The sequence below is a fragment of the Terrapene carolina genome, unplaced genomic scaffold (assembly GCF_002925995.2).
Source record: "Terrapene carolina triunguis isolate 2854851 unplaced genomic scaffold, T_m_triunguis-2.0 Scaffold189, whole genome shotgun sequence".
NCBI lineage: Eukaryota > Metazoa > Chordata > Testudines > Emydidae > Terrapene > Terrapene triunguis.
The window spans coordinates 2,244,433-2,270,300 of NW_020664540.1; the positions used below are offsets into that span (position 1 = coordinate 2,244,433).

Here is a 25,868-nt window from a genome sequence, read left to right on the forward strand (position 1 = left end):
TTTTGCTTTTGCATTGTTTAATGTTAGTTTGAACGTTCCCAGGAAAGCTCAGATGTGGATTGGCGTCTCCCAAAGTCCATTGTCAGTTAAATGTTTCTTGATTGGGCACTTACTCAGGATAGTCCTTTCTCAAGAAGCTGACCAAATGCTTCACTGATGCTACTTAAAATCAAACACCTTGAGCTACAAGTACATAGCCAATATTCGTAACTTCAAATACAAAAATGATACACACATACAGACAGCATAATCATAACCAGCAAATTACAACCTTTCCATAGACACCTTACTTGACCTCCTTTGTACAAAATTTGGTGTAACTATAGGACCTTGGTTGCAACAATGATCTATACGGTCACCGTTCATTTCAATAATGTCACAGGAATATTTTAGATCAAAGATACTGGCCTGAAGAAGTTGGGTGCCACAGTGAAAAGCACTACTAAAAACCCAAAAGTAGATGCTAAGCACATTGTTGATGCTTAACAAATAACAAACTGTCAAGCATAAGCTTTCCTCTCCTAACCCCATCGTCCATTTTTTCTGCTTCAGCACCCTGGTCTTAGATTCACTTGGTTCTTTTTGAAACTCACCTCCTCTTGCAAAGTCTCAGCTTTCATGGCTCTTTTTCTTTCTTTCTTAAGAATCTTTCACTGGGTGTGTTCTTTTTCTGTTCTGTAACTTTATTCAGTGGGAACTATATTTGGTCTTTCTGTTCCTTTGAACTCTTTAGATAACATCATCCATCTGCTTGGCTTTACCATGTCTGTGTTAATACCTTTAGATCTATCTTCTCCTATCTGTCCAAACTTGCATCTGATTGTCTCAAACATCTCTTCATGGATGTCTTGGCACCAACAACTTCTCAGCCTGTCAAAAGCTTAACTTCTTTTCCCTCCTAAATCCACCCTTCCCCATCCTTTCTCAATTATTGGAGCAGCTCCGTCATCCATTCTGCTCCAACCTTGGTGTCACTTTCAACTCCTTCTCCACTCAAATATTGTCACTAAATCCTATGATTTCCTACCCCCCACAATCTCCAAAATGTCCATTCTCACTTATAGAAGTTGGATGTTCTAACAGCAGTTTGAGAGCAGAAGCTTCTGGGCCTGTGAGGTTGGGCAAGGGAAGGCAGAGCTGGCAGGAAAGAGCAGGACTTCATTAGATTTTGCTTGGTGAAAATTTTCAAGCATGTACTATGCTCATTTTCAGTCTACATTTCCCTTTCCCCACCAACCATGCAAAAGTGCTGTAGTCCTCACTACAGATTGTCCATGTCAAGTTTCGGATTTGAGCTGATTTTGCTGTAACCTTTGTCATAACGTTTGGTTAGATTTTCAGGTCAGAAGGGACCATTGTGATCCTCTAGTCTGATCCCCTGTATAACACAAGCCGTGTAACTTCCCCAAAATAATTCCTAGAGCATATTTTTTAGAAAAACATACATTAGGAGTCTTTATAGTGGAAAAGTTTGAGTTTTCACATAACTTCAAAAAAATGGAAGGAATTTTGCTCAATCTTAGACCGGAAAACCATTACTCCTTGTTCTGTCATCTCGTACCACTGAGAAAAGTCTAGATCCATCCTTTTTTTGGAATCACCCTTCAGGTAGTTGAAAGCAGCTATCAAATCCCCCCTCACTCTTCTCTTCTGCAGACTAAATAATCCCAGTTCTCTCAGCGTCTCCTCAGAAGTCATGTGCCACAGCCCCCTAATCATTTTTGTTGCCCTCTGCTGGACTCTTTCCAATTTTTCCACATCCTTCTTGTAGTGTGGGGCCCAAAACTGGACACAATACTCCAGGTGTGGCCTCACATCGTTCTAGTTTTTTTATTGCTAGATGGGATGCTTTACCTTCTATGCTGAGACTCTGAACTAAAAATTATATCATTGCTAGTTGGTTCACTATGGGAGGAAAAGGCTTAAAAGTGTAAAATGGTTTCATGTGTCCTGTTGTCTTCAGGATATTTTTCATGTATATTTTTACTAGGATTTGTGTGGGCTGAGCACAACCCAAAGAAATAAAAAATAAGGAGGATGATTTTTGCACTGGAAAACTAGTTGAAGTCTAGCAGCACCCAAAATAGTTAAGGTTACAAAACTTTTTAAATGATTAAAAACCCTCCTTTTAACATAACTGTGCAGAACTCTCATCTCTTTGGGATTACACAACCCATGTTTGGTCTCTGTCTGAAGATGGTCTCCTCCCCACTCCCCGCCTGGTTCATTTTTTGTTTAATTTTGAGCAGAACACCTTTGGCCATTTTGAATGAAGATGAGATCAGCAAATTTTTTTCTCCCACTTTAAAATCTCCTAAAGAACAGTTTTTCAGGTTGGACCTACAGCAAGAACAGCTGAAGTTTCAAACTACTCTCAAATGTCCTTGATTTATGTAAATTTATGTTTGTGGTTCGAGATTTGCCAAGGAGATACGGTTCCATTCCACCTTAGTTAATTGATTGTGGGCTCTAAAGTTACAATGCATGGAAAAGACACTTCATTAATTGCTTTCACAAGTTTAAATGGGCTCTCATAACTGATTTATACTGCATTTCAATCTGCGGTGCTTCAGATATACCTGTTTGTGGGAAGCATCACACATCTGTGCTTTTTGCTTAGAATTTTGAACTGTCCAATAGCATGTCATGTGTGAAACATATTTGGAGTAATGAAATATTTCCCCCCCATGTTTTAGGTTGGGCTAGAGAAAGTAGCAACAAAGGACACAAGATTAATTTATATGACGACTGGAGTGCTCCTTCAGAAAATAGTTGGTGCCAAAAGCCTTGCAGAGTTTACACACATCTTCATAGATGAAGTAAGTTGAAGATAAAATTAACCTCAGTTTGAAGGAAAAACTCATGCTGTTTTTATCATTATTACTCTGATTTAGATAATTAAATTGAGTTTAGTTGTGAAGATCCCTTTGAACATTTATGAAGACCCTTATATGATTGTTCTGGGAGTATCATGGCTAAGTTCTAGAACTTCCGACTTGACTCAGTTCCAGAGTGATCCTCTGCATAGAGATGTTAAAGGCTTGAGGAAATGTTTTTAACTGAAATGTTTATGAGGTGGCATCTAACTCTTCACACATCTCTTCAAATGACTGATGTCTGAAATCTACTATGAGGATTTCTGCTGAGGGGCTCATTGCTAGCCAGGCATCTCTTTGCGTCTGGGGAGGGGACTACTTTGTGATTGTCGTTGCCTTAAACAAGGATCTTTGGTCTTCAGAGACCTCATTACAGCACTAAAGGCTGTATTGGAGAAAAAAATATGGCCCTCCTATGGCCAGGAGTATGAGCAAGAAAGAACCATTAGACTTGCTTTCCAGTTCTCTGCATTTTATTAGGTCTGGTAAAACAAGGTATCGTTTTCGTTCCTGGTTTATTCACTGATAAGAGTTTTCTCTATTGCTGTTCTGAAACAGTTTGATAGATGCTTCCAGTCTACCCTCTCAAGAATGCCATTCATTAATTTGGGTAGTTTTTATAATGTCCCTATTTATCCTCCTCTATTCTAAGGTAAATAGACCTGAACATTTTTATACAGCCAAATGCAAGTTCCTGTATCTAGAAACAAATAACGTAGGTCACATTTACAAGATACGGGACTGAATCATGGACTGCAGTGACACTGAAAAGGACTTAGGGGTCATTGTACATAATAGATTGAACAGGAGCATTCCCAGTGTGGTGGTGTAGCCCAACAGGGTGAATATGATTCTTGAGTGTATAGGCAGGGGAATGTCAAGTAGGAATAGGGAGATGGTTTTAACTCCTGTATACAGCATAAACAAGACTATTACTGGAATAATATCCAATTTTGATGTCCATACTTCAAAAAGGATGTTGGAAAAATGGAAAGCATTCAAAAAAGAATGATTTGAGGTCTGGAAAAAATGCCATTATAGTTAGAGATTTAAGGTGCTCAAGTTCATCCAGGCGAAGGTGTGATGGGGCACTCATGGCTGGAGTGCCCCCTAGTGGTCCAGTGAAGCTCCACAATTACATCTCAGACTCAATTTCACTTAGTGGGCTTTCAATAAGTCCAATGAAGCTTATGTATATTGAATAGTGCCCCTTCAGGGTTCTGGTTCTTAAACCAAAGGCAGAACATTATATAAATAGGCCAACATTCCAGCATCTTTAGCTGGAGGGAGAATGGACTAAGTTAACCTTAGTCCGTCAACCCCACCTATGTCAAGTCCCTTACCAATAGTGCCTTCTTGACCTGGTATCCTTTTCAGGAGTCAGGGCCTCTTGTCTGAGGAAGGGTCTCTCCACTTGGGTCAAGGTCCCCACAGTAGTCAAACTATGATGACCCTTCCTCAGAACTGTATATAAATCCTCTCATCTGGGGCTTCTGCTGCTATTTGATGAAGTCCTTCCAGGTTTTGTTGAGACTTGGAATTCATATTCTTCCCTTTCTGAGCCTCTCCCACCTAGGACTATTCTTCCTTTGTTTCCTTTCCTAGTGAGCTCCCTCATCAGCTTCCCCAAGGAGCCCTCCACTTGGGGAGTTTCTCTTTCTGCATTTTGGGGACAGGGATTCTCCTAGGAGCCTCTGTTCTCTAGCCGGACCCTTTTGGGAGGTAGCTTTGTTTTATCATGCATGGGTGCTCCCTGCCTCTGCCTCCCAGTTACTCAGTGAGTTAACTAGTCCCAAGTGAACCTGAGTTGCCCCATTCCCCCTTGTGGAGCCTGTTATTGATAGGCAGAGCCCGTGACCCCTTCAGAGGGCCACGTCCATGACTAGATCAGTGTGCAAGTACTTATGTGGGAAAGATTTCTGATAAGAGATGGCTCTTTAATCTAACAGAAAAAGGCATAATGAGATCCTGTGGTTGGAAGCTGAAGCTTGATAAACTGAGAACAGAAATAAGGTGCATTTTTTTTAACAGAGTAATTAACTTTTGGAAAAGTTTGCCTAGGAATATGGTAAATTTTTCATCAGTCAAAGTCTTTAAATCAAGACTGGATATCTTTGTAATATATATGCTATAGTTCGCTCCAGGCACCAGCCCACCAAGCATGTGCTTGGGGTGGCACCTGGAGGGTGGTGGCGCGGCGCTCCGGCCCGAGAGTGGGGCCGCGACTGGGCTCGCCGCCCTCCCCGCGGCGCTCCGGCCGCCGGGGAGAGCGGAGCCGCAGTGGGCTCGCCGCCCTCCTCCCGGCGCTCTGGCCGCCGGGGAGAGCGGAGCCCCGGCCGGGCTCTCCGCCCTCCTCTGCTGCGCTCCCCGCCGGGGGCGGGGGAGGGCGGCGAGAGGCTTTTTTTGCCTGGGGCAGCAAAAAAGCCAGAGCCGGCCCTGGTTCAAACTGAAGTTAATGGGCTTGATGCAGAAATATTTGGTTAGGTTCTATGTCCTCTGTTATGCGGGTGATCAGACTAAATTATAAATGGTCCCTTCTGACTTGAATATGTATTAATCTCTTCAGTCTCTCTTCAGCGGAGTCCTGTCTATGCCCCTCATCTTCTAGCTACTTATTTAAGACCCCACTTTTAGTTCTACTACATCCTTTGAGGTAGGATGACCAGAACAGAACACAGGATTCTCGGTGAGGGTGTACCACTGATTATGTAATGGCAATTTTAGTATCTTTAGTATTATTTTCCATCCCATTCCTTATGCATCCTAATATTTTGCTTGCTTTGGCTTTGCTGCTGTACATTGAGCAGAAAGGTCTTCATTGAACTGTCAGTAGTGATTCCCAGATCTCTTTCCTGAGTTAATACAGTTAATATAGAACTCATTAAGGTATAGTATTAGTTCAGTTTATTCCCACCAATATGCATTACTTTATATTTGTCAATACTGAATGAATAATAGCATTGAATACGTACTCTACCTCCAAGGGTAGTCTGATGCCAGCCCTGTTTGACAGTAATAATGCAGGTATTAGTGGTTTCAGAGTAGCAGCCGTGTTAGTCTGTATCCGCGAAAAGAACAAGAGTACTTGTGGCACCTTAGAGATTAACAGATTTATTTGAGCGTAAGCTTTCGTGGGCTACAGCCCATTTCTTCAGATGCATAGAATGTCCATTCAATGCATCTTTTATAAATGGGCTGTAGCCCATGAAAGCTTATGCTCAAATAAATTTGTTAATCTCTAAGGTGCCACAAGTACTCCTGTTCTTTTTGCAGGTATTACTGTTCCGCCTAGTGGAACTAGTGGCCAGTGCTGATTATTAGCTACCTACATTTGCCCCACAAAGTTAATTGTTTATAAAAATCTTTAACAGGAATTTTCAGATGTTCAAAACTGCTGTGCTGACTTATAAGGCATGTTAACTTTGGTGATTTACAGGTGCTTAAAAAGACACACTTCCAGCCATGAAAATCTTAGTCTAAATTAGAAAAATGTAGAATGTGACATTAACCAGTAAAAGAGGAGGCTAGGGAAAGGAGGAATGGGGGTTAAAACAAATATACCTGAGTAATATATACACACATACATACATATTATTTCTTTTTCTAGGTGCACGAACGTACTGAAGAAATGGATTTTCTGCTATTGGTAGTCCGTAAACTATTGCATACAAATTCACGATTTGTGAAGGCAAGTTTGAATTGCTTTCCACTCTTTTTTTATAGAATAACATTCTCAAGATCAGCTTTACTCGTTTGCATTCTGCACTGTGTATAGTTTTTGAAGAGCTGATATGAAAATAGTGACTCACATTAAGTTAAAATATTATAGAGTTCCTCAGTCCTAGTAAGTTAGTAGGCTAACAGGCATTCTTCTTTGACCAGTATAATGTATTCTAAGATTTTTTTTTCTTAATGTTAGGATGCATTAATTTCTAAAATGTGCTTAGGGCTACAGAAAATATAATATGAATATTTGACTGGAATTAAATATTGGATGTTGAGGGCAGTGCTTCCGCTTGGATAAATGTGATATTTTTTTATTTGTGTCTAAAAATATATGGAGATATTCCTATTTTATAGAACTGGAAGGGACCCCGGAAGGTCATCGAGTCCAGCCCCCTGCCTTCACTAGCAGGACCAAGTACTGATTTTTGCCTCAGATCCCTAAGTGGCCCCCTCAAGGATTGAACTCACAATCCTGGGTTTAGCAGGCCAATGCTCGAACCACTGAGCTATCCCTTCCCCCATTTGTTATGTATATTTTCTTTAAATGGAGCAAAATTCTTGAGAAAATAGCAAAAATACAAATATTATATTACTGTATATATACAAATCTGCTAATACAAGTTTATAGTTGAAATTTTCTGTGCACACATGAAAAAATAAGTTTGTTTTCTCCTTTGTGCAAATGTAGAGTGCAAAGTCTTGGTGTGGAAATGTTCAATCAGGTCTCTGCTGTTTAAGTCTTAAAAGTGACTTAAATTGCATAGTGGGCTGAGATAATGACACAGCTCATAGGGTAGTTCTGCCAGCCTAAAACATTTAAGTGTAGCTCAGTGCTGGTTCTAGAAAATTTGGGTCCATGGTTGATGTCAATGCTCCTAATGATTTTACCACTCTGGCTCTATAGCTCCTGTGGTATGGTATCCCACTTAAGTAGATTGGAGCTGCAGAGGCACAATAGTCAGAGAACTCTTGTTACTAGTAGGTAACAATCATATCTGTGTATGGTCTGATCTTATTAAATCTCTTCATTAATAATCTAGAAGGGAAATAAAGATTAATTCTGAGTTGTTGTACTGGGAGGAGTTGCAAACACCTAGTAGACCAGAGAAATATTGCAAAGGGGCCTTGAGAGATTAGAATTTTTAGGCAGAAAGTAACAATGAGACTCAGTTTGGAAAAATGCAAATTAAGACAGTTGGGAAAAATAATATAGGACAAGTTCAGTGAGAGTAGATGTCTCAAAAGCTCAAATGCTGAAGTAGGAGTAATACAGGATGGCAAATCAGATGAGTTTGAAATGAGAGTTGAAAACAAAGTCAGCTCAGTTTTGAGCTGCAGAGGCATCATGTCACGAAGCAGGAGGTAGTAGTTACTCTGTATAGCTTTGGAAGACAGAAACTGCAATACTGCACTCACCATCAGCGTTATGCTAAAAGAAAGAGAGTGTCAAATTGAAAGGGGGTTGGGGAATAGCAGCAAACATGATTAGGGCGTTGAAGAGTGTGTGAGAGAGAGAGCTAATATAGCTTGACTAAGCAACTAGTGAGGATGTGGGGAAACTAGTCTAAGGCAGTGGTATCCAACCTTTGATCCAAGGTCATTTATGGCCCTTCAGGGAAACTGTTAAAAAGATTGTTTGATCATGAAATATAAATATACTCCTTGAGATGCACCCTATGGGTTTTAAACAGAAGAGTATAAATCAGCCTTGAGGCTAGAGAGCACCAGCTCCTCAACTGGCTGCCACTGCATTGCAACCCCAGAAAAAATTGTGATATGAGCTGGCAGTTCGCTGAGCAGCTGCTGTATCATTCCTGCTTCAGCAGCTCCCAGGCCGGCTGTCTACTGCATCACAGTGGGAGCGGAATAGTTCTGTTACTCTGTTTCTGTTCTGGGCTATAGGAGCCCTCATAGTGAACTTGACTGATCCTGGCCAAGTGTAGGGGAGAGTCTAGCAAAAGATGACTTCCATCCACTATAGTTGCTCAGGGCATTCCAGGAGAGGGAGAAAAAGAAGCTGAGAACTAACAACCATTTGCAGTTCCCTGATTCTCTGAGATCACAGGTTGTTCCAACCTGGACTAGCAAACTCTCACCATCTGTATGCCAGCTACGGATAGCTAGAGGAATGTGCACTACAGTCATTTGTTTGGCTTGCCCCAATAAACTTTGTCCCCCACGGGGAGTAGTGTATCTAGGCTGATTATGCTGGCTGTACGCTTTTTGATGACTTCCATGCCAAGGAATTGCCAGCAGGTGACTTGTGGGTGACTTCTGCTTTCTTTGTGCTGCTAAGCAGAACAAGATAGAACATCTGACCCTAAGTGTTGATTCCATGGCCCCTTGTCATCTTGAAATATATTCAAGCTTTAGTGTATGTCTTCAATAGCGCCGCCCCCCCCCCCCAAAACCTAGTGAAAAAATCTACATCCCCAAGTGACATATTATGCCAGCCTAATCCCTGCCACTATTGTTCAGGAAGGTAAAGTTCCTACAGGGACAGAAAACCCAGTGCCGTCGCTGTTGTTTGCGTCTATGCTACAGGGTTACAGTGGCATAGCTGTGCCACTGTAGCACCCATAGTGTAGACTTGGCCTTAAAATGATCTAGATATTTTAAAAAACATTTTAGGCAAATGGTAAACTGGGGTATAATTTTCCAAAGAGAGTGATAAGTCCCATCACTTGAGATGCTTAAAACTAGATATTAGTAAATGAATCACAGGGAGTAGTCTTGCCCTTCTGGGGAGGAAGTGTAGGTGACCTGTGTCTCTCGCATTTAAAATTCCCTTTGAATTCATAAAATGTCTGCCATAAGCTTTTCTTCTGTTAAGGATTGTGTAGGAATCATAAGCTAAAGAAGAGTTAAATATTCAGTTAGGTTTTCATTCATAGCAATAACTTTGTTCACTCTTTTGAATCTTAGTGTGACGTGATGTGGATTACTGCTAATATTTAACTAAATTATACAAATTCTTTTTAACAGGTAATCTTGATGTCTGCTACAATTAACTGTAAAGAATTTGCTGACTACTTTGTGGTTCCGATTCGTAACAAACTGTATCCAGCCTACGTGTTCGAGGTGGAAGGCAAGCCCTATGCCATTGAAGAATACTATCTTAATGATTTGAGGCACATTAGTTACATCAAGGTATAGTGAACAATATTCTGTTTCCTTTGTTATAACAAGATAGCATTTGGGATGGGCTCTTCAAAAATATGATGCCTTTATGTTCTAGATAAATTATTAAACTGGTTCTGAAAGTCTAGATACTAATTACAGTATTATGGTGTTAGAGGAGTCTATACATTCTACCCAGCAACAGACTTTACAGTGGCTTAATGCCTCCACCAATCAGGAAGCAGAATGAGAAGACCTGTGAATTAGTATATAACCCCCCACTCCACCCACTTTTTGTTCTTTGCTTCCTGCATTCTGGGAGCATGGAGTAGTGGGTATCTCAGTCCTTATGCCGCTCTAAATCTGCCTTCTTTTCCCCCTTATAGTACAAAAACAGTGAAGGTTTTTGTTCAGCAGTGCACTTTTTCTGTAGAGGGTCTCCCTCAGTCTTACGTTATGCTCTGCCCCTGTAGTTACCAGTGGTCTGAGTTTCACCACTACCCTTCCAGTCTGGTTTGCATCATAATGAAGGCATGTTTCATTTTTAGGAACATGGCCCCACATTTCTCATAGCCTCAGCATCATTGTGCTGGAGTCTTAGATCATCTTTTTGGACTTGCAGTCCCAGTAAATGCTGCTATAGTCTGGTGTGACAACCAGACTGGGTAACTTGCATCCCCCAATCTCCTGCTTCCTGCATCACTCCCACCTGCATCTATTTATCTTAGTTTCATACTGCTCCCATCACCATAGTACCCAAACTCCTTCCACCTAAAGTCAATAGCAATGGTGCAATTCCTAGTGGGGTTTCTGTAGTTTGTCTCTCCTCTTTTGGGGGGTAAAAACTGGGCTTTTTTGGTTGGTTGATTTGTTTGTTAAAGGTTTTTTTTGGTGGGGTGGGAGAGAGAACATTTAGGTAGTTAGGGGTGTCAATTTGAGAGGGAACCTCTCTATTCCTTCCTGCTGTTTCTTTAGGCAAGGAAAGCTTTGCAGAACTGCGGAGACTTCGGGCCTTCACTTTCATGTTTTCTAGTAAGTGTGTCAGCATTTGAGATCTACAAAAGCTGACTGATTCATCTCCAGCAAGAAGGCCCAACCAACCAACCAGCTTCTGGAAGCAAGTTGATCCCATATTTTTGAGAGAAGCTTTCAGAAACAATTTCTGCTTGTTTGGCGAGTGGCCCCATCACTCCTGGTTCTGTGACCTCTGGAGCATCACTTTATACTGTGCTTTACTCCTGTCACAAAGTCTGGTTGTTTTCTGCAACCCACAGTTCTTGGGCTTGACTGCCTGATGTTCAGAAGAGATGGAATTTTAACTTAAGTTTCTTAGGACGTTGCTAAGTGCCCAACCTAGAGTCAAACGTACAGTCAGTTTCAACTGAATACTCATTGATTAAGGCAATTTCACCTTCTGGGTAATGTAGAGAAGGTGATGAACAGTCATTCCCTCCTCCAGAATCCCTTCAAGCTTAAAGTTGGGACTTAAGGTAAACTCCCTGCAATGTATAGGAACATAGGAATTCCTGCTTTGGAAGCTTTCTTACTGAGAAAATGGGTGGACTAGGGTTTATGAACCACCTATGATGGATTTTTTTGCTTCTTGCTTTCTAATTGGTGGAGCCATCATGCTGTCTACAAAGGATTTTGCTGGGCAGGATGTGAGAAGAAAAGACTAATGAAAACCAGTACCTGTGAGTAATTGCATTATTTAAAAGCCAGATAGTGTGGTGTTTTTTTTTTTTTTTTTATAGTATGCTTGTAATAAAGATGACTTACTTGTCACAGACTCACCTCCATCTGGGTGTGAATGAGCATAGTTGCAATGAGACGGTATTTGAAACTAATCCATATTATATGTGCAAGAGTAACTTTTCCTTCTATGTATTGCTATCACAGTGAACAAAACAATATTTTTTGGTAAAAGCAATTATGGTAAGTTAACTAGAAGCTCAATGCTATATTATTCCATGGCTTCTGTCTCTTGTAAGAGGATCACATCCTCTAATGTGGATGTCTCATCACATGGATAGGACGTCCACATTTACAGATAATTCCTTACTGTGGATCAGATTGTGGCCCATCCTGCATGCACTTACCATGAGTAGCAGCAAAGAAGGGAGAGCAAGCCTCATAGAGCCCTGTTTCACCAACTCCAGGCATGCAGGGAAGAGGAGGGTGATGGGGAAGAGTCGTGGCTTCCACTCCTGACATCCTGGCCAGCACAGCTATGGTGGTGCACAAGGTGACATCTGCTGCACAGCATAAGGCTGGTGGAGAGTACTTTCCATCCAGAGCAGGGAGAAACTGGAAGATAGTGTGTGACTGAATTGCATTCTGCTCCCCAGTCTGCGCCTGAGGCTGCACAACACTTTATTCACTGCATTTGTGACAAAGCCACAACTGACCCATTTCAGAATTTTCTGTGTACTGAACACATTTGTAATTTGATCTAGAGCAGTTCTTGCGTCTTTCAATGGGGTTTTAGAAGGAAGACTGATCTGAGGCGATTTTAGACATGTGACTGTTTGGAGTACCTATATGAAATGAGCATTTACAGGGGCCAGCTTTTCTATCTCAAACTACGCACGGCATTGTAACCTACTCACATGGAACAGCAAATTTGCTGAGAAAGCTGTAAGGCTTGACTTAGGCTGTATAACCTTTACTTTAGACTGAGTCCCCTTGTTGTTTAGCTGTCTCATTAAATATTCATGAAGAGTTTGTGTTTAGGTATTAGCATGAATGACCCAGAAAATGCGTGGTAATATACTAGACTGTAAAGAACACTTATGGTACAGTGAGTGAATTATATACAGATAATTGAACCTCCTTTCTAAAATTTGGGCTCAGATACTAGAACACCATAGATGTATCTATTCACGAAATACAGAGGCTTTTTATTTCAAATTTGTAACTCCTTAAAGGGGCTAGTGAAGCCACAAAGATTCAACTGGCAGTCTTAATAAAAAGTAACTGGCTTTTGACATGCCTCCCCAAAAGCAATTTTAATTTATGGCAAGATCTGTTGATTTGTAACAGACTTTTATTCTGGGGAAGGTGATTTTGTGGGGTTTTTTTTCTTTTTTTTCTTTCTTTATGGTCTTGCACAGAACCCATAATGTAACTAGGGAAATGACAGGCTAATTACTCATACAGATCTTATCCAAGCAGATCTGTGGTATTTTGTTCTTTTTTCTTTCTTTCTTTTTTTTTTTTTTTAAAGAAGGGATTGTAGTGCAAGAGGAAAAGTCTGAATAGAAGTTCGTAAACTTTTTGCCTCCTGATTATTTAAAGGAGTTTCAATAGTGCTCAAGTGATGCAAATTGGGTTGTGTCAAGCAAAGGGTGAGGGCTTTATTATGTTGTTGTGATATCAGAGTTAAAATAATAAATTAAATAAATTAGTGGAGATATCCTATCTCCTAGTACTGGAAGGGACCTTGAAAGTTCATAGAGTCCAGCCCCCTGCCTTCACTGGCAGGACCAAGTACTGATTTTGCCCCAGATCCCTAAGTGGCCCCCTCAAGGATTGAACTCACAATCCTGGGTTTAGCAGGCCAATGCACAAATCACTGAGCTATCCCTATCCCCTGGAAGGGACCTCGAAAGGTCATCGAGTCCAGCCCCCTGCCTTCACTAGCAGGACCAAGTTTAAGGCCAGAAGGGGACCACCAATACCACCCAGCATCCACACACTAAACCAAAAACTGAAATTAGATCAAAGCATGACAGCCCTCAGGAGATTAAAGGATAATGTGCTACATGCAGAGAATAAAAGGGAAGGTGGTACATCAGTGCCTCAGGCTCCTGCAGTAATAGGAAATTGATTGAGATGTACCCACATGAGCTTAGCAACAGACTGTGCCCCATGCAGCGGAAGATGGAGAACCCCCAAGGTCATTGCTAATCTGATTTGTGGGAAAAATGCCTTTCTGACCCCACCATGGTGATCAGACCCTGAGCATCTGAGCAAGAAGCAGCCAGCCAAACACCGAGAGAGAATGCTCCGTACCACCTCAGAACCCTGGCCCACCACATCCAGTGTCCCCTTTATAGCTGCGTCCATCTCTGATGCTTCCGAGGAAGGAGATAAAGAAACCCCAACCCAGAATTCATTGGGGAAGGAGGGAATTCCTTTCCTGACCCCTGCAGGTAACTTGCTGAAACTCAGAAGCATGAGCTTTTAGGAACATAAGACATGAACTGGAAGAGACCCCCCAGGGCTGCTGAGCCCTGCCCCCACTACCAGAAGCAATCTCATTATACAATACCGCTCATTGTCAAGCTGTGTTAAAAATGGATTACGTTGTTTGTACCCACAACGCCTATTGGGAGTCTTTCAGAACTTCGCTACTCTGATGGTTAGAAATCTTATTCTAATTTCTAGCCCAAATTTACTCATGACCAGTTTATACCCATTTGTTCATGTGCCAACATCGTCCTGGAGCTTAAATCAATCTTCACACCCCCCACACTCCCGGTATTTATCCCTGATGTATTTAGAGAGAGCAATCCTATCGCTTCTTAGGCCTTGGCTACACTGGCGCTGTACAGCACTGCAACTTGCTGCGCTCAGGGATGTGAAAAAACACCCCCCCGAGCACAGCGAGTACAGCGCTGTAAAGCGCCAGTGTAATCAGTGCCTGCAGCGCTGCACGCTCGTTCGCAGCGCTGCAAGCTACTCCCCTCGGAGAGGTGGAGTACATACAGCGCTGCGAGAGCTCTCTCGCAGCGCTGGCGGCGCGACTACACTTGCGATTCACAGCACTGCCACGGCAGCGCTGCGAAGTCCCAAGTGTAGCCAAGGCCGTAGCCTTTGTTTTGCTAGGCTAAACAAGCCAAGATTTTAGTCTCCCCTCATCAGATAGGCTCTCTATTCCTCTGGTCATCCTAATAGATCTTCTGTGCCTCTGTTCTAGTTTGAATTCATCTTTCTTGAACATGGGTGACCAAGTTGTAAACAGTATTCCAGATGATGTCTAATCAGTGCCTTGTACCAGGGAATTAATACTTCTCTATCTCTACTGGAAATGCCTTGTTTAATACATCTAGAATTGCATTAGCCTTTTTTGCAGCCACCTCACATTGGTGGCTCATAGTCATCTTGTGATCAACCAACACATCAGGTCTCTTTCTTCCTCTGTCACTTTAAACTGATGAACCCTTATAGCAGAAAGGGTGTTGATGTGGGAGAAGGATAATTAACCATAAAAAGTTATTAAACATTTCTGATAAGCAGAATCCTCAAGTGCCACAAACCTCAGTAGCAGCCCAGTGTGAATTTTTCTAGCCTGTTGCATCATTCATAATTAGATTTTAAGTTTCTAAAGGGCATGGTACACCTCATTTGCTTTGTAATGGTGTTAGCACACATCATCGCCATCATCACAAATCCCAAAGGCATGTAGTCTCCTTGCAGTTCAAGTGGATCAAGCCAGCCAGATCAATCTGTAGCAAGGTCCTTATTGTGGTCTCGCTGGTTGTTCAGTTTATGTCCATCTTTGGCAATCTTATTATGCCGCTGAAGTTTTTGGTGGCAACACGATCACTAGCCATGTAGTGGCATTCCTTGGTAAACACTTTATAATGTATTGACCTTCCTGTTAATGTCCATTCCCAGAAAGCCTATGAAACTGAACCAGTGCTGATGGAGGGTTCAGCTGTGAACATTCTCCATTACTGATCATGTTCTGCCACTTAATATAGAGAAACGGAGTCAAAAACATCCACTTGCTGTTCTTCCGCTTTCCTCATTACCCGTGTTTCACTGGTGTACCAGAGTTGGTATAATTCTTATTTTGTAGCTGCACAGCTTCATAGCAAGCTAGATGTCACTACATCTCCTTGGAGACCACTGAAGGGCCTGAAACTGGCAGCATCCACTGCTGTACAAATGTTAACACCCTTTGAGCATCCTTAAGCCTTGTCTATGCCACCTAAAAGGTATTTGGCAGTTGCCACTTGCTTAATATCCTGTTCAGAGAAGTTAATACCAAGCTGATTACAATCTGAAGTTGAACGTTCCTTGATGGTAATGGCTAGGGATTTAGTTTTATCTTGATTACTAAACAGACCATTGCACTGTTCTTCTTGCCTGACCAGATCAACCGTCAGTATCCGTGATTCACCAAACTGAGCCAACAAGACAATGTTATTGGCATATGCAAGATCTCAAAGCAGAGTGGCGGTCTGCTCAGCGCCACCAACAACTGCATCCTCAAACTTACCCATCAGCTACAGTGCTGATATTGAACAACGATGGTGACAGAACACAGCCTTCCTGAACTCATGTGGAAATAGGAAACCATGCTATGGATCAGCTATTGAATTGAACACAGCTGTTTGTTCCACTATAGACCCATTCTGTCAATGATACTGTCTTCTCAGGGACACTGTGTCGCCTCGTCAGACCTGCAACTTGTTCAGCGCACTGAATCAAAGGCCTGATGGAAGTCTATAAAGTGCTTTGCAAAGTTTATTTAATTAATCCATTTTCTCAAAAAGCTGCCTTAAGATAAAGATCTGTGAAATGAGATCTAAAGCTGCACTGAATATCCCAGCCTTTGCCATGAAGTGCATCCTTGCTTCGAGACATTAACACAAAAGCCAAGAGCTTCTCTGGGACTGACAACAGCGTAATACCTCTATAGTTGCTACATTTGGGTTTATCACCCTTTTTAAACAGAGGCAGAATAACAAATTCCTTCCAGTCACTGGGAATTATATTCGTGGCCCAGATGGCCTGGAAGAGCCTATGCAGCAATGGTATGATAATATTCTCACCTGTGTTCATCAACTCAGGGATAAAGTTACAAACCCCTGTTGCCTTCCCAGACTTCAGCTTATGGAGTGTGATCCACTTGCTTGAAGGAAGGTGTCTGCTGGAACTTCCTGCCCCATTTCAAATGGAAGAGGGACTGCAGGTGACCGACAATTGAGGAGAGTTTTTTGAAATGATCTTCCTATCTGTGCAACTGATCTTGTAGACTCAGGCTGATGCTGCCATCCCAATTCTTTACTGGACAAGCCGGTGCTGTCTCCACTCGCAAACATCTCAACATTGAATAAGGGCTGCAGAGATTGTGCCTGGTGGCAGCATGTTCTAAACTGGCTTCCTGAGTCGATCCCCAGGTTTCCGTATCTTTTCTTACATAATGCCTTGATGACATTCCAAAGTCTAATCCATTTCACCTTTGCTTTTTCTTCTTGACAAGTGTTTCTTTAAAGACTTGAATTGGAGCCTCGCTGTTTTTCTTACCCCCAACTGCAGTGAGTGTCTCCGTCCTCCCTGATCCATAGATATTTGAAGGGCTGAGGCCCCGGCACTGAGCTGGCAATAGTCAGCACTGATGACTTGAATTACAGTAATGCTGTTCCTCATCAGATGACAGAGGAAGTGAGGCTTAAGTCTCTAATGCTTCGGCAGCCTTAAGCCATTCAGAATGGAAAGCTGTCTGAGAGCTCAGCTCTAATAAGAGCTTTTGATTGAATTGGACTAATTAGCTGGCTGTCATCGAAGTGGAAGGTGCACTTTTGTCAGCAGAAGCCGATGGTTGGTGTCAAGTTCAGCACCTCTGCAAACTTAGACATCCATGACTGTTGACTGTCAGTGATTGTTAAAAGGACATGATCAATAACAATCCTAGTGAAACCCTCTGGGCTGTACCAGGTCTGCCTGTGAATCTTTGAGCGACAGAAAAGCGATGATATTGGACACAAATTGGGATTATTCCGAGCGCTGCATTGTGGTACAAGGCTTTGTTGAAACATTTGTAAGGAAACTTACACTTGAGTGGCCTGTTTAACCCTATTGCATTAATTTATAGTGGCATGGTGTGAGATGAGATTAGGAAACATTATAGGTTAACAAGCTATTTGGGATAAAATGGAAAGCCTGTTTCTGGACCTCAGTACAGTGGTAGCCTAGACCAGGGGTGGCCGAACTTACTGACCCTCCGAACCACATATGGCAATCTACAGAATTTCGAGAGCTGGGGCATGCCTGCTGGGGTTCGGGGCTTCTTCCCTGGGAGAGGCATCTGCCAGGGCTCGGGGCTGAAACCCTACTCCTGCTGAAGGCCCCGAGCCCCGGCAGGTGTGCCCTACGGGGCTGATGCCCTGAGACCCCCGCCCCCGCTGGGCAGAAGCCCCTACCTTCCACCCTGCTGCAAGGCAGACGTCCCAAGCTTTCCCCAAAGTCTGGTAGGTGGAGAATGGAGGGGGCATGTGGGGGGCTCTGCAAGCCTCACTTTAACTGTAAAAGAGCCACATGCGGCTCATGAGCCACAGTTTGGCCACCCCTGGGCTGGACCTTACTACAGGGATAGCCATTCTAAAAATAACTAGGATGTGGAAACAATCCATCAGCCAAACTTGATTAATTGAAGCTATTCATATAATGCCCATCGAGTGACACATAATGCAGAAAATTGATGAATTAATACAACTATAGTATATCTGATTCCATTACAGTTTGTACCATATCAAAGGATAAAGCCTATAGAAAAAGGAAAGGACCAGACAATTTGTAAGAGGGTTAAAAGAAAGATTTAATTGACTAAATTAGTCAAATGTTTATTTCTCTTGAACACAGTGACTACCAAAGAAACTAATAGATTCCTGCAGCCATCAAAGTTCTGATGCATCAGAAAAAGCCTGCAAGAAATGTATTATAACAATGTCCTGTCAGCATTCATATATTTAGCAGTGACATGTTGGCTCAAATGGACAGCATGGAAGAGATTATGTAATTTCTGATGTCTTTGAAAGATTCTTGATGATAGGTGGCAACAAAAAGATAACTGGGAAGTTCACAGAGAAGTCTATCAAGTTGAATTTATCAAAATTGTGGCAATTTATAGGTCAGTTACCACACCTTTCAATCCAAAGATTGTGAACGGATGGGGGGAGGGAGGAGCAGCTACTTAAGATGGGTACTTCTTTTTTTTTTTTTTTTTAAAGCATTTTGATTACTCCCCCTATCGCACATGGCCTTTCAGCTTTAATTCTCCTAACTTTGTTTATTTCTTACTGTTCTGCTCTTTTTTCCTCTTGGCTACAGCCATTCTTTGCTTAGTAGGGAGGAACAAACATGATGGTACAGGCAGTTGTATTTGTACCTTAGGGCTACTCAAAAGCACACACACAACCTCTTGATTTTTATACGAGCAGGAGAAAAATAGGAAAGGAATTGTGAAGTTTTAGTTAGCTGGCCTCATTGCACAGCTTTGTGAGAAATACAGGCTTGGAAATTATCTTCAGGTTATAGATGGGCAATGTTTATTAAGAGGGTGAGCAAAGGAACGGCTTATGGAGAGAAGGGAACTGGAAGTTTTGGTAGCCAAATAGAAATGGAAGTTTATGTTCTGAGACATCAACATGATGTACGGTAACATTAGTACTGCCATACCACAACAGAAATCCATCTATTACATTATCGTACTTCTGACAGTGACAAGTACCAGATACTAAAGAGAAGTTGCCAGTTGCTTTTGAAAATCCCATCCATACTAAATTTGGATTAGGAGCCTAAGGCTCCTATTTTTGCAAATTTTGGTCTGAGTGTATAAAATGTGCAGTAATTTTCTTAATGGATTGTAAGCCTAAATAACATTAAAGTAATTATCTTTTGAAGTGACACAATTTATGATTTTAATAAATACAACTTTAGCTCTTGATGCTACACTTCTTCACATTAGTTCCATGGGTAACTTAATTTATCAGCACAGCACTTATAATTTAATTCATTATAAGTTTTAATCTAAAATTGCAGTAGCATAAATCTTCAAATTAATTTTACAAAGCCTCAACCTGATTTAAAATCAATAATTTAAAAAAATAGGATGACTTAAATCACGTCTTACATCACCTTGATTTAAATCAGTCCACATTGGTTTCCTAAAACCCATCTGTTACTTGTTTGTGTATTTCCTGAAATATGAGGCTTTATATTCCTTCATTTAAAAAAACAAACCTCTAATGTAACTGACTGTTCTTATTATCTGGATAAATGTCTGATCCTCTTTTGAATCCACCTAATCTCTTTGTTTGAATGATACTTTGACAATCAATGAGTTCCACAGGGGGGTGTGTGTGTGTGTGTGTGTGTGTGTGTTTAAAATTATATATACATATACCTATTTCCTTTAATCAAATTCAATTTAAACATCTTTTCAAATTCATTAAATGTTCCCTTGTTGTTGTATCATGGGAGGGTAAATAGGCGGGCCCAGTTGACCATCTTTATATTCAGTATTTTGTGTACCTCTATCCTGTCCCCGCTTATAATAGCTCTTATGGTTTGGATAGGCGCATGCTCTTGGGATCTGATGTATACATAGTCTTCTTCTATCACTTTTCTTCTGGAGGAGGGAGGAAAAGAGTTGGTGAGAGAAAGGGAAGTTACTTCTTCATAATATGTGCTTATGCTTCCCAGCTGTGAGACGTTTTACAGAGGTGATGCTAGTCAGTCATGACTGTAGGAAGGCATAAGGCATGATTTAGTTTAATTTCCTGAGGGCAGTATTTTTCCATTCTGTTGGCACGTTCTTCAAGTATTTTAAAAATTTGTTAGATGTTTACTGTGTATTTAACTGGATTATTATTTTATTGATCATATGTGCTTGCATATCAGCTTCAAGAGATTGATAAACTGCAGGGTGTGATGGGGAAAGAGAAGAAAGGAATCAGCGTAAACACAAACTTCAAAAGGTTAGCTTACAGCCCTCCTGGAACATTTGGAATATTAATATATTCAAGACGCTGAATACAGTTCCATTCTTATGTACAGTAACAGTCTCTCCAAAGATTGACTCTGACAGGACTTTTGCTCCTGGGTGTTAGGTCGTTGGTACTAGGCCAGTGGAACTCCTTCTCGCAAAGATTTTTTTACCGTAGATGGCAGTGGGCAATAAATAAGCCAGAGCCCATGCAGAGCATAAACACTACTGTGACGTTCTGTACTTCGTGGGAACACCCTACACCCCCATGTTCATCCTTATAATATGATTGTGTGGTATCTAATGCAAAGTTTGTCATGTTGGGTGTCTTCGGAAGGCTCATGATGTGCTGAGCGTTGTTGTTATGGTAATGTTATAGTAATCGTTGTTATAGTAATGTTACAGGTTGTAATTTCATGTATATAGTTATGAGGCTGAAAATGTGTCCTCATGGCTTAAAGCAAGCCCAGGCAAAAACTCTCCCAAGAGCAGAGGGGCAGGTCACGCCTCATCAGGGCATGTATGGGACAAACCCAGCCTGGCTTCACAGGAACAAAGGACACTGGCCTAGGCAGCAACTAAGGATCTATTCGACTCTCGAGTGAGTCACCCCCCTTCGTTCGGTCAGTTTGGGACTGTGATGAGGTAATGCTCAGCTGACTCTGAAGCGGGGAGGCAAAGCCAAGAGGGAAGAAAGAACATGAGAAAAGGGAGAGACGTTTGCCATGGTCTTCCTCTCTCTTTCACCTCCATCTACAGACATCATCACCAAGCGACTGAAGCGCTGATCTAAGGGGAGAGCCTGGCTGAAGGACAACCAGCCAGTCTGTGGTGAGAAGCATCTAAGTTTTGTAAGGGCACTGAAAGTGTTAAGATCAACTTAGAATGCGTTTTGCTTTTATTTCATTTGACCAAATCCAACTTATTGTGCTTTGACTTGTAATCACTTAAAATCTATCTTTGTAGTTAATAAATCTGTTTGTTTATTCTACCTGAAGCAACATGTTTGGTTTGAAGCATGTCAGAGACTCCCCTTGTGATAACAAGCCTGGTGCATATCAATTTCTTTGTTAAATTGACGAACTCATATAAGCTTGCAGCGTCCAGCGGGCGTAACTGGGCACTGCAAGACGGAGGTTCCTAGGGTTGTGTCTGGGACCGGAGATATTGGCTAGTGTCATTCGGTTGCACAATCCAAGGAGCAGCTTACGTGCCAGAGACTGTGCGTGAATAGCCCAGGAGTGGGGGTTCTCACAGCAGAGCAGGGTAAGGCTGGCTCCCAGAGTCAAGGACTGGAGTAACCTAGCAGATCACCGGTCCAGATAACACCAGAGGGGAACGTCACAGTCCAAAGGTTGACTCTGCCAGGACTTGCTTCTGGGTGTTAGGTCGTTGCTACTAGGCCAGTGGAACTCCTTCTCGCAAAGATTTTTTTTTACCGTAGATGGCAGTGGGCAATAAATAAGCCAGTGCCCATGCAGAGCATAAACACTACCCTCTAAATGTTCCAGGCAGTTCCTTTTTAAACGTGGCGAGTGAAGGTGCTTCCTGTCAGTTCACTTCTGTGTTTCTCAGACTACTCATTATCTAAGGCTACATCTACATTTGGAACTAGGGGTGTGATTCCTGGCTTGTGTAGACATGCTCACACTAGCTCTCGTTAAACTAGTGTAGCCATGGTAACACGGGCAGTGGTAAGTGGTGGCATGGGCTAGCTGGCCTGAATACAAACCCACCTAGACCCCATGGATACATACTTGATTAAACTAGCCTGTGCTGATGCTCGTTGCTCCCTGTGCTGCTCCAGCTTTACTACCACCTTCAGCATGCTAACTCAATGAGAGATAGCATGAGTATGTCTATAAGAGCTGGGAATCGCACCCCTAACTTGAAGTGTAGACATGTAGTCTTCATGTCACATCAGTGGCACATAGTGGCGTCTTTCAGTCTCGTACTATTATATTTTGAGATGTTAGCTGGAGTGTTGCAGTGCATTTTGTAAGCAGCTGGACACTAAAAAGCCTGCACTGCCACCTGCCTTTGTTCTTTGTTGTTTCTAATGAGTAACTTTTAAGAATTAGCACGTTTCCTTTGAAAAACGTTGTGTACATTATTTGCAGTGAAAGCTTTATCATTTGAAGTTTTGTGTGAGAAACTGTACACCTCTACCCTGATATAACACTGTCCTTGGGAGCCAAAAAATCTTACCGCGTTATAGGTGAAACCGCGTTATATCGAACTTGCTTTGATCCACCAGAGTGCGCAGCCCTAGAGCACTGCTTTACCATGTTATTTCGGGTCGTGTTATATCGGGGTAGAGGTGTATTTGGAAAAAGTTAAATAATGAAGGCCCTCCTTATTTCTTTTTATGGGGGTGACTCTTGTGTGTGTGTTTGGATTGAATTTCTAGAATCCAGATGTTCAGGCCGTGAAGCGTATATATCAAAATCAGGTCTGTTTTTTTGATGGATTACTTCAGACAGCTATGTTAGCACTTATGGATTTTATTCACTGTCACATAGTTAGCTTTTTTATGGGCTGTGTGGTAGTCTTGTCATGTTGAGGAATAGCAAAGGGAGCTACAGTAGCTCTAACAAAGTGAAAAGACAAATTTGAAAGCTGTTCAAGCAGAGATAATTCAAAAAGCAACATCTTAGACTCAAGCAGCCAGGGGAGAGCAAGTCCTAATTGAACATAAAGTCCACTAAGAAAGGTACAACTTTATACCAAAGCCATTGACATTAAGTTGATTAAAAAAAAATCACTATACCCCTACATTTCAAGAAGCTAAATAAACCTCAATGGAAAAGTTAAATTCTTCAAGTCCTAGTTACAGCATTCACATTAAGTGAACTTGTTGAATAATAGAAAGTTCATGCAGCATTTGTTTGTGTCCTGATGTGACTGTTCAGTCTGAATTTTTTTTTAATAATCCTAGTTTTATGCCGGTAGAAGTGAAGCAGAATGTGGACAAGTGATAAATATGTCCTTACTCTGTTCTCTACACTCAGACTATCCGAGTTTTGTTTATATGCTCACCAAATATTCCTCTGTCTCTCAACTTCCACTGCCAGTTTCTTAACACTCTCCAGCAGTGCCCTGTTACTGTATTTTGGCTTCATTTAACATTCACTTTTTCCCCAACTTATCCCACCATTGCTATAACTGATCTTGCTCTCCCAGTGGCAGCCACAGTGGGTGTGTTTCCATGATGTACACTGCATTTTAATCAGTGTCCCATAATCCAGGTTTAGAGGATGCAATGCTTAAAATGCCAGTTCCTTGACTTATCTAGCATTCCCACTGATACTACCACTGGAATAGCTGAATTGGTGGTAACAACAAGCACAGAAGTCCAAGCATAGATGAGGCTGTAATTCAGGATATGTGTAGTTCGCAATCAGGAGATGCAATTGCAGTTCCTGTAGGGATTCCTGACCTAGATTTCATCTAACTTGAGTGACAATAGCAGTAATCTGTGGCAGCAGGGACAGAACCAGCCTCCTGAATATAACCCTACTTAGGACCCTGGATATATACTTGAGCGGCTAGCTGCTGTCATGGCTACATTGCTATTGTTACTTGAGCTAGTTGTGATCTAGCTGATCAGTGGTTCTCAAACTTCATTGCACCATGACCCCCTTCTGAGTTTCTGACAACAAAAATTACTACACAACCCTAGCATCGGGGACTGAAGCCTGAGCCCCAGCTTCAGCCCTGGGCGGGTGAGGAGGGTGGGGCTTGGTCTTCGACTTCAGCCCTGGGCCCCTGTAAGTTTACTGCCAGCCTTGACGACCCCATTAAAGTGGGGTCACGACTCATTTTGGGGTCCTGACCCAGAGTTTGAGAAGTGTGAAGCTAGATCAAAACTGACTTGGGAATGTCTACAAGCTCATGTGCCAAGGCACACTGTTCTCTCTCTGTCATGACCAGACCTAGCGAGTTCTGTTTTTGTGCTCAGCAAATATTCCTCTTCACTATTCAACTTCCTTCGACAGCTGCATACACTCTTACCAGGGCTTTGTCACTATGGGTGTGCCTACCTGAGCTGCACATACCCATAGTGACAAAGCACTGCTTGAGAGTGTTAAGCAGCTGGTAAAGGAAGTTGAATAGTGAAGAGGAATATTTGCTGACCAAATAAACAAAACTGGATGAGTCTGGTAATTGGAGAGAGAATATAGTGTGCCTTGGAGCATGAGTTCCAGAGCTCACAAAGTTCATAAGAAGGAAGAGGCTGTGGAAAAGAGGCACTCAAGCCTCCCATTTTTTCAGGGATATGTTAAGTGATTTGACAATGAGAAAATTTGGACAAATGTCTAATGAAGCATTTCAGTCAGAAAAGCCATGAGAGAGCCAGACAGAGATGGTTGTGGAGGTTCAAGATTGAGTGAACGTGCTTTGAAAGCAGAATGCTGGGTCAAATGCACTACTAGGCTAGGGTGTATGATTACAGTACATGTGGCCAGTGAAAACACTGAGAGTACAAAATTTAGGGGTAGTCTGGGAAAGAGTAGCTTGAAGAAGACCAAAAACCCAGTGGCTATGATGAGAAGTATGGGATGCCAGAGGCTCTCCCAGAGATTGACTCACTTATTTCACAACACCAAAACATGCTAGCTGCTTAGGACATGTATAAAAGAAACACACAACTTCCTTTGGTGCTTTTTTTTTTTTTAGATGTGAAGCATTGGGTGGATAATGGACAGAGAGGTAAAGAAGAAAACTGATTATAGTAATAGGATCACATGGAGATTCAGTTCTGGCATATGTATTTTTACTGATACGCAGTGGAACCTCAGCTTTTTAGTATCTTTTTTTAATTATTCTAGTTCTTGTAGATCAGTGGTTTTCAATCTTTTTTTTCATTTGCGGACACCTAAAAAATTTCAAATGGAGGTGCCAGACCCCTTTGGAAATCTTAGACATAGTCTGAGGACCCCCAGGGGTCTGTGGACCACAGGTTGTAAACCACTATTGTAGATGGTAGTACAGAAGCAAGGTTAAGAGTGGATTTAAATAAGGAGAGGGAAGTGTGGCTTGGCATTCAGGTTTTAGGAGGCATGCCACATATAGGCGTGTCCATGATGAAATGACAAGGAGTCCGGTGGCACCTTAAAGACTAACGGCTTTATTTGGGCATAAGCTTTTGTGAGTAAAAAACCTCACTTCTTCATATGCATGGAGTGAAAATTACAGATGCAGGCATTATATAATGACACATGAAGAAACGGGAGTTACCTCACAAGTGGAGAACCAGTGTTGACAGGACCAGTTTGATCAGGGTGGATGCACTCAGTGACTTTATGGAGGTGGAGCCAACATAGGCTTGGTTTGAGGTGGTGATTTCTTGAGCAGCTAACACAAATCTCAGTCTGCTTACCTGCTGATTCTTAATTACCACTTGAACAGGTCTTTCAGAGGAC

At 41.9% G+C, this 25,868-nt stretch overlaps 1 protein-coding gene across 1 annotated transcript in view; it reads left to right on the plus strand.

The window, feature by feature from the left end:
* Nucleotides 1-25,868, plus strand: part of TDRD9 (tudor domain containing 9) — a 165,048-nt gene that overhangs the window by 45,789 nt on the left and 93,391 nt on the right. Inside the window, exons 5-8 of the mRNA XM_026654176.1 lie at nucleotides 1,892-1,928; nucleotides 2,697-2,819; nucleotides 6,484-6,564; nucleotides 9,588-9,752. Of these exons, the coding sequence (XP_026509961.1) occupies nucleotides 1,892-1,928; nucleotides 2,697-2,819; nucleotides 6,484-6,564; nucleotides 9,588-9,752 (406 nt within the window). The remainder of the gene's footprint in view (nucleotides 1-1,891; nucleotides 1,929-2,696; nucleotides 2,820-6,483; nucleotides 6,565-9,587; nucleotides 9,753-25,868) is intronic.